This window comes from Channa argus, chromosome 12, assembly GCF_033026475.1.
Source record: "Channa argus isolate prfri chromosome 12, Channa argus male v1.0, whole genome shotgun sequence".
Lineage (NCBI taxonomy): Eukaryota > Metazoa > Chordata > Actinopteri > Anabantiformes > Channidae > Channa > Channa argus.
Genome location: NC_090208.1, coordinates 25958795 through 25973358, shown reverse-complemented (window position 1 = coordinate 25973358; position 14564 = coordinate 25958795). Strand labels below are relative to the sequence as shown.

Here is a 14564-nt window from a genome sequence, read left to right as displayed (position 1 = left end):
GTTTATTATTTGTATAACCACGATCTTGGGTCTTTTGCTTCCCCTTAATTTCATGCAAGTGCATAAATTTCAGTGCTACATGCTCGTCAGCCCTCATCTCTGCCGTGTGTTCTAATGCCACTTCTTGGCCCAGACGAAGCCAATATAACCTGATGCAGCAGTTGGTCTTTGCCAATGCTAGTTTACCTTTGGCTTGGTGTGTCCTCATCCTAAGAAGTATCACCAAGCATTCCTGTTGACACCCTCAAACCATGAACATTTAGAGAACATATGTATATGAAAACATAGTAGAATTTCAAATTGCTCAGAAATCTTATAAAGCTTACAATTAGGTACCATCAAAAAAGAAACAGCAACAGAAATGTAGAATACGTAAAGAATATTGTTAACTAGTTTTTATAAAAAACATGGTGTGCGTGATTAAAACATTTCTGATGCCAAGGTCATTTTACATGTGTTAATAGTCCTATAATGCAGAAGCAAATACTGCTTAAATTTTTTTTTGTGCGTGCATCAAGTGTGTACCAACAACAGTACAGCAAGTGGTTTGGTACTTCAAAGACAAAACTTTACGAGTTAACTGCAGAGACAGTTAAACAGGGCAGAAGAATAAACATTTAAGTTACTCTCCATCAATTAGACATTTTTCTATTCAGCTTTATAAAAAAACAACTAATTAATAAAAGAATATTCAGTGGTGCAGTGTAACTACAAGTCCATCATTACCCACCCTCCACAGCAACTCTCTCATTCCTATAGTCACTACATTTGTATAGATTGAGGTGGGACAAACTCTACACAGGTATGATTACACTACCGCAGCAAAGATAAAACGGAACTGATAGTTCCCTGACCACACTTATGCTATCAGTAAGTAATACCTACAAAACATGCTGCTCTACTCTCAAGTTACAGCTGTTTTCTTAAAGTACTACTCTCGTTTAAAAGCAAAGTGACTAGTTAACTACTCCAAAAAGCAATGCACTCGTGTTCGCTATGCTGGGCACCTCAATAAAAATGCACTCAGTCTGAGATTTAATGATAAAAAATTCATGATAAAGATGACAGTATGTTGTTCACTCTGTGTCTGGGGTAACAAAATGAATTACAAATGTGAAAGAGTGAGGCAGTGTTAGTAAAACGAGGAATTATGTTTTACTGAGGAGGAAGGAAGAATGAGAGACAGACACAGACAGACATGCACACACTGAGGTGACACACTGCGCTGTCATCCGCCAATCCTGCAGTTGTGGAATCGTTCCGCAGCTCCTACGCTCACGTCAAAGTGTTTTTGTCATTTAATAATTAACTAGAATCATGAAAACTATATGGCAGCGCCATGTGCTGTAGTTTTGTAATATAGTAAAACATAAATATCAGCATTGATAAAAATGTGTCATATTGCAATATTCACTATATATTTGCTTACATGCCACTAACATGGAGCTCTCACATGAGGCTACAAACAGAACAAGTGTGGTGTGAAAAATTCAGCATTAGGTAAAGTAATTTGGTGTAAGGTAAAAAGGTCATGTGTAAATTTTCCTTAGCAAACAGACTTAATTTGGATAAATGGATCATAGCCGTATAATGACTTATTACCAGCTTTGAGCTTAGCTCAAACTTTCCGCCAACCATCTGGCCAAGGAATCTGGGATACCTGACCGAGTTTACACAAGTTAGCTCCCAAACCCTGGGCACAGCAAAAACACTTCGTTATTTGATCTATACTTTGCCAGATGGAAACTTTGAATTGGAACAATACTTAGTGGAAACGTTATTACTCAAATCCCAACTCTACAAGTACAGAATGCAAATTGAGAAACAGCTTATGTCTCTTTTGCCTTTGAGACTAAGACCAAATCTTGAAACAGCTGATAGAATGAACAGCAAGAGCAAGTACAGCTGACAAATACACATTTTTACATGACATGTTTTAACAATGAAAATTAATTTTGGCACAAAATTTTGTAAGTGGAAATGCCATTTAAGATGGATGGCACAACTGTACCAAACAATTGAGTGTTTGGCTGCTTGCTTGAGTATTAAGATGGTGTCATAGCTTAAGCTCAAGAAATTCCTTGAAAACTGAAATGATAACTATGATCTGGGCAAAGCTTAAAAAGCTAATAGCCACACAGTGTGTGTTCAACATTTCTTACATGTTAACATATTTTTTTCCATACAATTCCACTGTTATGGATGTTTATAGCTTTGTACCTTAACGAGTTAATCCGATGTCTGGTCTTCATTTCACATACAACAGCTGCACTGTCACAAATGTTGACCAACCACTTTATATGTATCTGCTTTAGCACATCTGGTTAACACCCCCATCCCAACCCCCACTGGATAAAGAAAAAAAAAAACAAGGCAGCTGCTTTTCAATGGGAAGCTTCTCCCACGTACTAGAGCAGAGGCACACAACAATTTGTTATTATTAGGTTTAAAGCAGATCAAAAGTAAATGTAGCAAAGTAACAGCTTCAATGTGGCCCAAATTATAGAACGGGTTTAAAAATCCCATGAGGCTGTGTGACTGATGCAGGCCGTTGGACTGGCAGCGATAAGTGCTGAAGAGCCATCGCAGCCCTGTCGCCCTATAAACAGCTTAGTTTCTACTTTTTTTACTTCCTATAGCCTAAATCTCCACAAGGTTTATCTCCTCACCCCTCTCGCTCTCTCTCAAAACAAGTGTTCCTAAGCTTCCCAGAGTCTTAATGAGGGCCTCAGTCAAAGAGTCCGTCTCTCTCTCTCCGTCTCTGGACTGAAGAGGTGGCACTTATCAGTCTAACTGCTTTCTGGGGAAAGTGGGCACCTAGCTTTACATTGATGAATGTAAGAGTCTCTGTTAACTTTTCTTCACATCTGGCAGAATAAGGGGCATCTTTAGAATATGTGTAAGAGAATAATAACCAGATTAACTGATATCACAAATGAGTCCTGCAACTCTTGAAAAGCTGTACCATTTATATGTAAATATTGTAAATATTATATTGGTGACTGGGTGGGGCCACATCTGGTGGTCTGGGTTTCAAACCTCTTCTGCATCCCAACCCAATGCTCTACCACTCATCCACCGGGCCCCCCTTTTCAACATATTTCCTGATGTTGCTAAAATAGTGTTTCTGTAAGCTGCGTTTCTCCTTGCCCCATTAACAGGTTTGTGGGTTTTCCACTGTGAACTTTTATGACAGGCATAATTATTCCATAAAATGAAAACAATGTAAGCCTTCCAGAAATCACAGAGGGATCTGTCTCATAATGAAACTAAGTCACGCTTATTTCTCGTCCTAACATCTTAAATCATGTGTCCAGAGATTCTTCACGGATGTCAGGCTGCAGTGAGCTTGTCAACTAATAAATATAGGGTTAGGGTTATTATATACCCCTGGATTTCTCTTCAAGGAAGATAAATGTTAGGAAGACCTGATGAAAAATCATCTGCTGCACAATGCAAGGTCAGGATTATCTATCAGTTTTCACACAATTAATCATTAATGATCTGGGTGGGTCTGTTTAAGCATTTCATCAACCCTGAACCAAAATTGAAATTAATTAGTATAAACTTTTGGCAATTTACTAACATTTAAAACTCAAAGATCTCAAATCAGCTTTTGTTGGCCAACAACTCAGAAACACTGCCAGGGCAGTTTTATTATATGCTCATACTGAACATTAATAATACTCATTAAATGAACAACAGAAGTAAATGTTTAAATATGTTGCTACCACTGAAAAGAATGCATCTATAACACGTTTACTTTTTAAACCTTTATCACAATCTACTTGATCAATTTGGATTTCTCTGATTCAGACTATAGTTACCTCACACACCTGTGTACAAACATCACATCAATCAGACAATAGCCATAACCACAGCTGTTCCAGTCACTTATATGCAGCTGTATGAAACTGTCACAAAATCAGTCTGCAAAAGCTACTTCAGTTATTGAACCTGCATAATACAAACACGGTTCCAAGAAAAGTCTGTTCAAACCTGTGAAGTTAAAAGCTGGGCTACAACAATAAATCTACAGGCAAACAGTAAAATACAGCACTATACCAAAGCTTGCAAGGAGCTGAAATTTTCTGAAATTTGGCTTAAATGCACGATAAGGCCTTGGACATACGCAATGGAAGTATCATCTGCCTCATTGTTCACACACTTCCTCTCATACTTTCTCTGGGGGATCTAAAGGTTTAGCCATTAGGGGTCAGACACAGGCCTAATCATCCCTGAATGACAAATGCAGTTCTTTGTCATCAATTTCCATTTTGCTGCAAAATAAGCACAATTTGTGAAAGACGTTAATGTCGAGATCATGAAAAAAAAAAGAGACTCAAATAGGTTTGTCCTGAGAAGGTGCAAAGACAGTTGACCAGAGGACTTGGCCCTTGGCCCTTTTTCTTAAACACATTCTGAGTCATATTTGATACATCATCTTCCCAAAACAGAGACCCCTGTAGTGCCTACTGCAGGGGTCTCCATCATTTCACTCCAGAGCTACTGACCACTTTCCAAGTAGCTCGCCAAAGGATTAATGAATCCTACATACATTTGAAAACTTCAATAGTCAAATTTGAGTGGTCACTCAACTAACCAACTTACATGTATATCCAATTGAATTCATTCTCACATAAAAAGGTTATTGGACAAATCAAACAGTGCCCTGCTGTCAAGCTCGATGAGCCAGCGGTGATCCGTAGTGTCAACTTAGTGACTTTGTCGCTCTATTTAGTGAGTATTCAGACCCCTCTAGGGACTATTTTTCAAAAAAGCGACTAGCAACAAATCAACGGACTTATTCGGGTGTTATTGGAGACTTTTGGACGATAACATAAAAGCATGCATTATTCTCACTCTTCTCAATGAGCAGCACTGACAGGCAGCACCGTCCTCGTGGAGCCACTCCCAGCTGCAGTCAGAGCAGGAAACGTTCACCCTTCTGTTGAGTCAAAACTGCAAATGAAATGAATCAAGCGTGCACAAAGCTGCCGCTGGTACCCATACCAGTAAGGGATTACAATAGTGTGAGTTGTGGAGACCAACATTTTGTAAAGGTTCAGGAAAACACTTGATCAGTTCGTTTGGCTGGAAATAAGGTTTGAGAAAAAAAAAAAATGCTACAAAACAGCAGTAGCTCTTTTCCATTTTTATTTTGTAAAATTAGCTCTCAGGGGAAAAAAGACTGGAGACCCCTGGCTTACTGGCTTAGCACGTACCGTCAACAATGTTAAGATCAGTTTGAAAATCCCAAACTACTCTTTCAGGTTCAAATTTCAGAAATTAATATTCACTAAACTATATTAAATAATTATATTATACATGACATTCACTTATCAAAGTCATTTGGTACTATAGTGCTATATAGTCAACATTTTGCTAAGTATGTAACAAACTAAATAGTATCTGACACCCGCTTTCATCAGAGAGGCAGCTGAGCTATCAGTTGTGTAATGAAGGCTCTTCTCAGTTCATCATAACAGGGGTTGCAAACTTTGCATAGCATTAGACGGGAACAGGAAGTTCTCAGAAACACTGTGCTCTCTGACAGCCCCTCACCTACACACCACGGACCCACAAAACATAAACAACAGTTGGAAAATGAATAATGACTAAAAGAAGCCCACACGACAGATCAGAGAGGACCTTGCACAGTATTTCTGTGGGTGTTACAAATAAAAACCACACAATCTTGATTTTAAACAAAATATTCTTCAAGGCTGCAACCTCTCCATCATGCCAGACTGATGTCAGTTCGAAAATGAGGCAGTGTGAAAAGGTGAGCCGGGCATTGTTGGGGAATGTGTTGCTAATGAACATTTGGCTGTTTGGAGGTCGAACCACAACACTTCTGCAGACTGTGCAGAAAGTCCCCGCTCCCCCCAGAACTAACAGCCCACGCTTTCAAGAGCTCTCAAATCATCCAAAACAGAAGCCTCTAGGCTCCGAGAATGGGCCTTGCATTGCAAAAGTATGTGGAGCACCCGCCCTGAGCAGACTGCTCTATGAGCCTGGGAAATGGGCCGTGATGCAGGCAGATACTGCAGAGGCAACTGCTCAGCACAAAGTTTATGTGAATCCCAGCAGAGCTGAGTTTGTAGGGCTCTTAAAAACCTGTTGATGATGTGTGTAGGATTGATAGAGTGTGAGAAGGAGTAGAATATGGAAGGATGTAGAGCATGTTAATACTGTAACAAGAGGCAACATCCCGAGTGGTTATACATCTCGCTTGGTCTTCAGAAGCAGAAGTAGAAGGGGTCAGGGGGGACTAACTGTGTAGGCTATTGGACAATCCTAAAACAAAGATGACCTACACTCTGTGCTGTCCCTTGCACACAGGGCATCATGCCACAGCTTTAGTTTCTGACAGAAGCAGATGCTGTGCATTTGTTAAAATAAACATAACAGGAACATAAAGGCAAGTGATAGGTCCACTTACAAAAAGGAGATAGTATTCACACCATCGCATCCAGCCCACCAACCATCCTAAGTTGACCATACAAGCTAATATCGAATCAGCTGGCTATTCTGCCTAAATCACGTTATGTTCAATGCTTTGCAGCATTTAAAAATCCTTTCAAGTACATCTGTAGCCCATCTTACACTGACATAATTTCTTTTCTTTGTTATGGATTTTCTGAGACAATACACCACCTTGCTCTATAAATGTAAGTAATGTATAAATAGTAGCAAACAAGGATGGCGGTCATTGCTCAACCTCTTAAGTCACCTCAAGAGGTAGCGTCAGAGGCAAGTGGTTTGTGTAAACCATGTGCAAAGCTGTGTAAAAGGCCAAAGGCATAATGTGGGTTTTGGGGTAAAGGACACTCTTTATTGTAGGAGCAGCTACTGGGGTTGCAAACAGCATCTGCATTATGCATGGCTCCAGTAAAATTATCATGCATTGTGTTCAGCATGATAATAATTACGGTTACATACACAGGGACACTTGGAAAGGCCCAGCACAACATGCAAGATGATAGATGAAGGCAGAAGAAAAACCCAGTCTTACTACCTCTAAACAGTTACCTTTGCCTAATCCATCGGCTGCACATCATAGCAGCCCTCTATGGTCGCCATGTTTCTCTTCTAAGACATGTTCCTGCAGAAAAGTGAAGCCATAATCCATGTTGCATTTGACCTACATCACTTATTGTTTTGGAAGCAATGCATATCCAACGTGCATGTTAAGCATCAAGTCACTAATACCAGGGTGCCAATACCTGTGTAAAATGAACACTGACTTTATGACAGCATTTTGATCAATATTTTAGAAAAGGACTAGCTTAACACCAAGCGAGCAGGGTCTCTGTATAAAAAGGGCTTCCTCACTGAGAGTGCCGCTAAAAATGAACACAGCTGTATGTCTATATACGTCTATCAGTACGCTCTGCACTTACACATTTATCTTACTGGTTGCAAATAAACACTGGTGAATTAAAACACTCGTCAGTTTGTCTGAGGTAAAACACGCTGCCCCTCTGAGATGCAATATATTTACCTTGAGGTAAGAAACTAAGGTATAAAGCATTTCAAAAGAAGGCATCTTAAATTTGTGGGCGAGGCAAGAGCAGTCAGCACAACATGCACAAAGAAGCTGTTGACAATAGAAAGAGAGACGTGGGAATTTAGTACGGGCTCAGATTCTGAGAGAGAATCACAGAGACCTGCGTGATGGTATCGGAGACATCCAGATTTTAAAATGCATTAGCTGAAGCCTTTGAGAGATCATACAGCAAAAGTGAATTGTGATTTTTTTTTGAAGACTTCTTGAATCAGCACTCCTCTGAGCCTTCTATGCAGACATAGCCAGCTAAAGAATAGAGGAGCGTTAACCCTGGACAACTTTTCTTCTTAATGCAGAGATTACCAACAATGTACAGTGAACACAGATGAAAACAACACAGGTTACAATAACAACTTTTTAAAGTTACTCAAACGTTTGAGCGGTATAACCGAGATGCAGAAAATTACTGTATCACAAAACATCGAGTGGAAATTTTAGTTCAACTTTTTAAGCTGCCGGCTTGAGATTGTTCTAAAGTCCCTCGTACACTTTTCTCCTTCTTGCAGACTCCTGCTGTCAGTCCGCTCTACAAATCCTGGGAGCACTGGTTTTTGGAACATCACATCCTCACTTCAGGACCTACCCTGTCAACACGGTGCCACTGTGAGTCCATTTCCCACTCGTGCGACGCAAGATTGAAAACAAGCGAGCTCTTCATGCTAGACTAACAAATTGTCAACAACGAAGGAACCCGTCATGGAGGGGACAGTTCAGAGGACCGTTGAAATGTCCCTATTATAAATAAAAAAATTTTAATTGGAAAATTACAAAGTAAGGAGGTAGATAAGCCCTTAAGTGAGTCTAATTCACTTTACATAGCAATTTAAATCTTCAATTTGTCATGCTGTTGCTGTTTTATACTTTACTTAGCTTGACAGTGACTCCACAGCTGCTAACATGTCTCCAAAATAACATTTCTGTTGTATCCGACTGTTGGAATTTTAGAATGGAGGCATTTTACAGTCTGTGTTTTATATTTCAAACTAAATGAAGGGAGGAGACAGAAAATGGAGGGAAAGCCCGGATGTTACTTTCCTATGCTGCTAAAACGGTGCAGTAGTAAAGTTTGTAGACTCAACTGTCAGTGTTCTGATCAGCCTAGCACCCAGCTACAGTACGTAGGTCTAAGTCAGGATTTTGTTATGTTAATTTTAGGTTATCGTTTAATGCAAACCAATAATGATCGCAACAAGAAAGTTTTAATGAAGACATATGTTGCAGGAACTAGAATCATCTAACTGTTGTGACTGTATACATTAAAGCATTAAACTAAGCATTTATGAAGGGCTTTACAGGATGTATTAAAATATCCAGACATATCATAATTGGTAGGCCACATCTAGCAAGAATTTATATTAAAAACAAAAAAAACTTTTATAAAATCAGAAAACAATTTGCAATTTAATCATTCAATCCAGAATCTGGAGATAACAGGTCCTAATATCCCACCATCAACCAAAGCAAATCTCAGCTTCAATCTATTGCTGTACCACATGTAAGTGCCCAATGGTTACTGCCTCCCACAAGCAGGAACCTGAATAACCTAACCACAAGCACCAGTGAGCTATACAAAAAAAGACTTTTCTTATTCCCGTCTCTGTAAAGCAGCCATGCCTATAGTTATTCCAATGCCATGAGCCAAAGTTATTAACACTGAATGTATATATGATTAATTATTATATATCAATATTGATTGTCAACAATGGAAAATTAGCCTTAAATCTTGCACCACTGCCACCATTACTGCTCCTGGAGAGAATTATCGCTTCTTTCAGCTGTTTTTGCTTTTTCAGTCTGACGAACACAGTGGAGCATTTTGGCAGTTAGTGATACACATATCTTTAGTCGGTGGAGACAGAAACGGAGTTAAGGAGAGTGAGTAAAACAATTGATTGAGAAGATAATTTTCAGATTAATTGATGAGGGGAAACATTGTTGGTGCAGCCCTTCATAACATTTCACATTTTAAAGCTGTGTGCTGTTAATTGTGTTTAGGTTCATCATAGTAAGGTATCAAAAAAATAAATAAAAAAAAAGGAAAGTTTTGTATGAACACTTCAATCTACTCTGAGAAATGAACTGCTGATGGCAGATGGATGATGTGATGCTTGATGACTGTGGTTCTGCTGACAGCTGCAAATTAAGCTTCACTTTTAATGGCACACAATCACCATGTTCCTGATGTCCACATTGTTTTTTTTCCCAGGGTATTTTTAAAGGGGCAGCTGGAACATAAGCACAGCCAATTGTCGCTGCTCTATTTAGAGCAGGTTTTTGGCCAGTTACAGTCTGCAGCCAATTAACTAGTGCATTACTGGTTGACACACATTCTGCACAAGAAAATGCTGGTACACGGTAATGTAATAAAAAAAGAAAACAGTCAAACATATAGGGTAAAAGAGGACAAACCCCTGCTGCCTCTTTCAACAGTGGTAAAGAACTGTAGAATATATAGTATTTTAAATAAAATAAAATAAAGAGCACAAATTTAGCAGTTACTAAACACTGACTGTGCTAAAAAAAAATATATTTAAAAAATGAATGGAAGATTAGCTAAAAATAGTCAGCTCTTGAAATACTGATAGACTGACCTGTTCTCAATTGTAAATATGAGAGAGATGTTCAAATGCGAAATATGCCGCTTTCAAACAGAGGAAAATATAATAAACATATGTTATACTTTGTAGTGTATACATATATTATACACATACATATATTATGTCCATTGTAAAGTTAGCACAGAGTCATGTCACACTGTTATACTTTTTATAAACAAAAATATTTTCTTTTTTTTTAGCTACGACTGCTGTTACAGTTACAGGTAATGAAATGTTGGAGCGGGACATGCTGAGCATTACTGTAGCCATCAAACACAGTTTCTACACTTTAATAAATAAATTGAGGGCTAGTTACCAACACCGTGGTTATCTAAAAACATTACTGATGATGCATATATTAGCTCATAATAATAGTACAATATCAGTCTCGGCAAAAGTGACAAAGGAGGTCAGCAGCGTTCCCCCTCCTGACTACAAACTCCACACTAGATGTAAAGAGGAGAGGAAAGTGGGGCTGTGGCTCGTTCCCCTTATTAAGTGATGCCTATTGGACAAATGCCTTTTTTGTCTGATGAATAGGGCAAAGTCCAACGTTTGAAGCACTACATCTATGTTACAGTATCTCTCTCTGCTGCAGTCACACACGCTACAGCTTAACCCCCAAACCACCACCAGTATCTGTTAAGTAGGAGAGCTGGCAGCTGTAGAGCAGACACTTATCCCTACTGTCTAATCGACTGTCACCACACAAGTCCTGTATCTGCAAATACGTGAAGAAAACTGTACTGACTGAAATGCACGTATGCACCCAAGTTTGTTAAGTAAATGAATAAAACTGAGTATCTAGCAGCCTCAATGGACCAACGGTGCATTTTGTGTTGCAAAGCTGCTGTGTTGGCTTGCATCTGACAATTACAGCACAGCCACATTAGCACACACTCCATTGTAAAACACATTTTGTTTTCTCACTGAAACACATACACACCTTAAACTACATTAACTCAAAAAAAAAAAAAACAATCTGAATGGGGATCACTGTTTGAGTCTGTCCAGTCATGTGCACTGAACTGCTTCACAGCCAAGACAAAGTGATGCATCTTCATATCAGCCACTGTCACCCAGCTCCACTTTTCCCTGCTCTGACTGGTAAAGTGATGGTGCTAAAGCTCAATCACTAAAACCCTTAAATCTCACGTTTAAGTGTTAATAATGTCATTTCAAATGCAGACAAATAAAAACAACCCCCGCCCAATTACAAAAAATAAAATACACTGGGAAATGTACACTGATTGCACCCAAACAGCACATACAGAAAAGAGACTGTGTGACACAGCTGGTTGAAATGTGATCTTTCTCCAAACTCTGCCTTTTATGGACAACGCACAAAGAGGACGGGGCTAAACGGTTTGGGGGGGAAAAAAAGATACTTTTTACATTCACACTGTAAGTGATTTGTCTTTAAGACTAAATACATTCAAACATCCTGTATGTAAATACAGTCAACTCCACAAACTTCTATTGTGATTTTTTTTGTGGTTGACGGCAAAGCGCCCGCTTACGATACGCGCCTTTGGCACAGACGCTCGCCCCGGATCGTGTCTGAAAAACTAACAATTTAATGCTGCTCGCATACAGTGGGATACAAGATATTCGAAAACACGTGGCACTTTGTTCCCAGAAAAGCCGTCGTCTTTGGTTAATTTCGGCATGAAAGGCACAACTCGATAAGGTCAACTTCTTGCAATGGTTACACCTCATTGTTTCGTAGCTTTCGTGTAGGGGTGAGTACATCCACATTCGTTAGGGATGTTCACACAAGAAGACGCGGCAACAAAAGTAGACGAATGATACTCAATACTTATGTGTTAATGTTTTGGACGCAACCTATGACATTCACGAGCATGAGCACGAGATGTTGAGGAAAGGTCTGGTGGGTCATTACTAGCTTGCGCCTCCGCCTGACGGGCAACGCGGAATTAAATTGGCAGATTTTCAAAGGGAATTTGGCGCAAGCGGCCAGATTTTTCGAATAACGGCTAAGTGCTCTAGGAAAAAAGTTTGAGTTCTCTCCCGTGAAAAACACTTCCCATTGAAGGTAAAAACCCGTTCTACTGAATGTCCCACTTTAAACTCAACACCCATGTTTATCTTCAGGGCTCCGATGCTTCAACGAGCAACCCGTGGATGTTCAAACAAGTTTAACATGTTCGCTCATTTCTTTACCTTGTTCTCCGGTGTCTCCGCCGGCACTTTGCAGTGGGCCGTTCAGCAACAGAAAAGAAAGAACAACGAGCAACTGTCCACATTGTGCCGGTGTTATTTGGGCATTTTTCTGCCTGTGTTTACTGTACATCCCTGTGACCCTCGGTACCGCCGACCGTCCTCCCTGTCTTCACCCTACTTCGACTCTGTTTCGCGTGCGATACCACGAGCGTCAAACGCTAAAGACTTGATGGAGCACTTCCTGTGCGAGCCGTCAAAATAAAACACCCAGATAAAGTGCCTAAACTCAAGTACCACAGATTTAAGCAATACATTGTTGTTCAGAAGGATTAAATTCAGTCCCGAGATGCCTACACGTCTTTTTGTCACGTCATTTTTAATGGGTTAGAACTAATCCATCCTCTGAATATAAAATTTAGAAGACCGAAATTAATGACGTTGTGGAACCTTAGATTTTGAGCACGCTGTGTGTTTGCACACATCAAAATAAAACACTAATAAGGGTTTTTCAGTGTGCAGGGGAAACATCAGCAGAGTATCGGAAGAGAAAGGACCCAATACAGCTAAAGCATTGTATTGCAGACAGCCGTGTTTAAAGCAGGCAACAAGTCAACAATTTGTGCAAGTAGCTATTGGATGAGCGGTCTGGCTGCTTGTGCTTCCAGTGCGCATTCACGTTACCTTACTGCAACGCACGAAAGCGCTCACACCTGTTTCCTGGGGTATTTATCAGCGAACTAATCAGCCTGATAATCTGCAACTGTCGAACCTGCTGCCACAGCTGCAGCTCTTCAGCCACAGAATCTATCAAGCATCTACAGCAGCGACAGCTCTAACAAGCATTTTGTAAAAGATGTAAGACGTCGAGATTTTATTTTGAAGGGCAGCTCGACGATTTTCCGCTCGTACTGTGAGCGTGTTTGACTCGGTTCTCGATAATGAATTTGATTAATTGTCGCCTCTTCTCACGTTTCTGCAGAAACTCGTTCATCAGAATTCAGAGGACGCGTGAAGAACTTGTTGAAAGTCATATTCGTTTTTATTCAGAAAGAATCATTATCACACTCTCACGCCAGCTTATTGGGTGTGTTGCCCTGTGTCATATTCCCAATGGACAAAATGACAGTCTGGTGTATTATAGAAGAGCTTGCTGTTTCATCCAGGGGTCTCTGCTGGCGAACTGCTCACTCTGCTATACCAGGATGTATTATTTAGCCCTACGAGCATGTTGTTTTATACACACACACACACACACACACACACACACACACACACACACAAAGCCCCATGTGCACCAGTGATTAATGTCATGAAACTTTCTTTAAAATAATAACTCTCAACATAAATAAAAACAAGTAATAGACAATCGTTTACCAAAAAATAAATAGAATATGTAGGAAAACCTGATGCTTTGAAAAAAAATTGAAAATAGAATAATAGAACATAAACAATATATCAAATTTTGAATTTTGAATTTTGCAGCAACACATCTTAAAATGTTGGACCAGGGGGATGTTTACCATTATGTAGCGTCCCCTCTTCTGAGAACTGTCGGTGTATATCTGGGGAGCAGGGAGACCGGTTGCTGGAGTTTAGGAGAGGAATGTTGACCCGTTTCTGTCTGATGCAGGATTCTTGCTGCTCAACAGTCCTGGGGCTTTTTGATGCACCACATTTTTTCAATTGGTGAAAGGTCTGGACTGCAGGGAGGCTAGTTCAGCACCTGGATTCTTCTTCTGCGAAGCCACGCTGTTGTGATGGATGCAGTATGTGGTTTAGCATCATCTTGCTGAAATATGTAAGGCCTTACATATAAAACACATTGTGTGGATGGGAGCATGTGTTTCTCTAAAACCACTATGGACTTTTCAGCATTGATGCTGCCTTTCCAGAAGTGTAAGCTGCCCACACCGTAGGCACTAACGCCCCCCCATACTATCAGAGATGCAGGCTTTTTAACTGTCAGTTGATAACAAGCTAGATGGTCGCTCTCCTCCTTAGTCTGCAAGACACGCCATCCATGGTTTCCAAAAAAACATGTTACCTTTTGATTCATCTGACCACTGAACAGTTTTCCAGCTTTCCTCAGACCTTTTTAATGAGCTTTGGCTCAGAGAACATGGCAGCGTTTCTGGATCGTGTTCACATATGGCTTCTTCTTTGCATGATACAGCTTTAACTTACATTTCTGGTTTGTAGAGTGAACTGTG

General features: G+C 40.0%; 1 protein-coding gene across 1 annotated transcript in view; it reads right to left on the bottom strand.

Moving 5' to 3' along the window:
• The window catches only part of adam19a (ADAM metallopeptidase domain 19a), a 179517-nt gene extending 166950 nt beyond the window's left edge, over positions 1-12567 (bottom strand). The window contains exon 1 of the mRNA XM_067523712.1: positions 12355-12567. Within this exon, the coding sequence (XP_067379813.1) occupies positions 12355-12484 (130 nt within the window). The 5' untranslated portion in view covers positions 12485-12567. The remainder of the gene's footprint in view (positions 1-12354) is intronic.
• Between the last annotated feature and the right edge of the window lie 1997 nt (positions 12568-14564).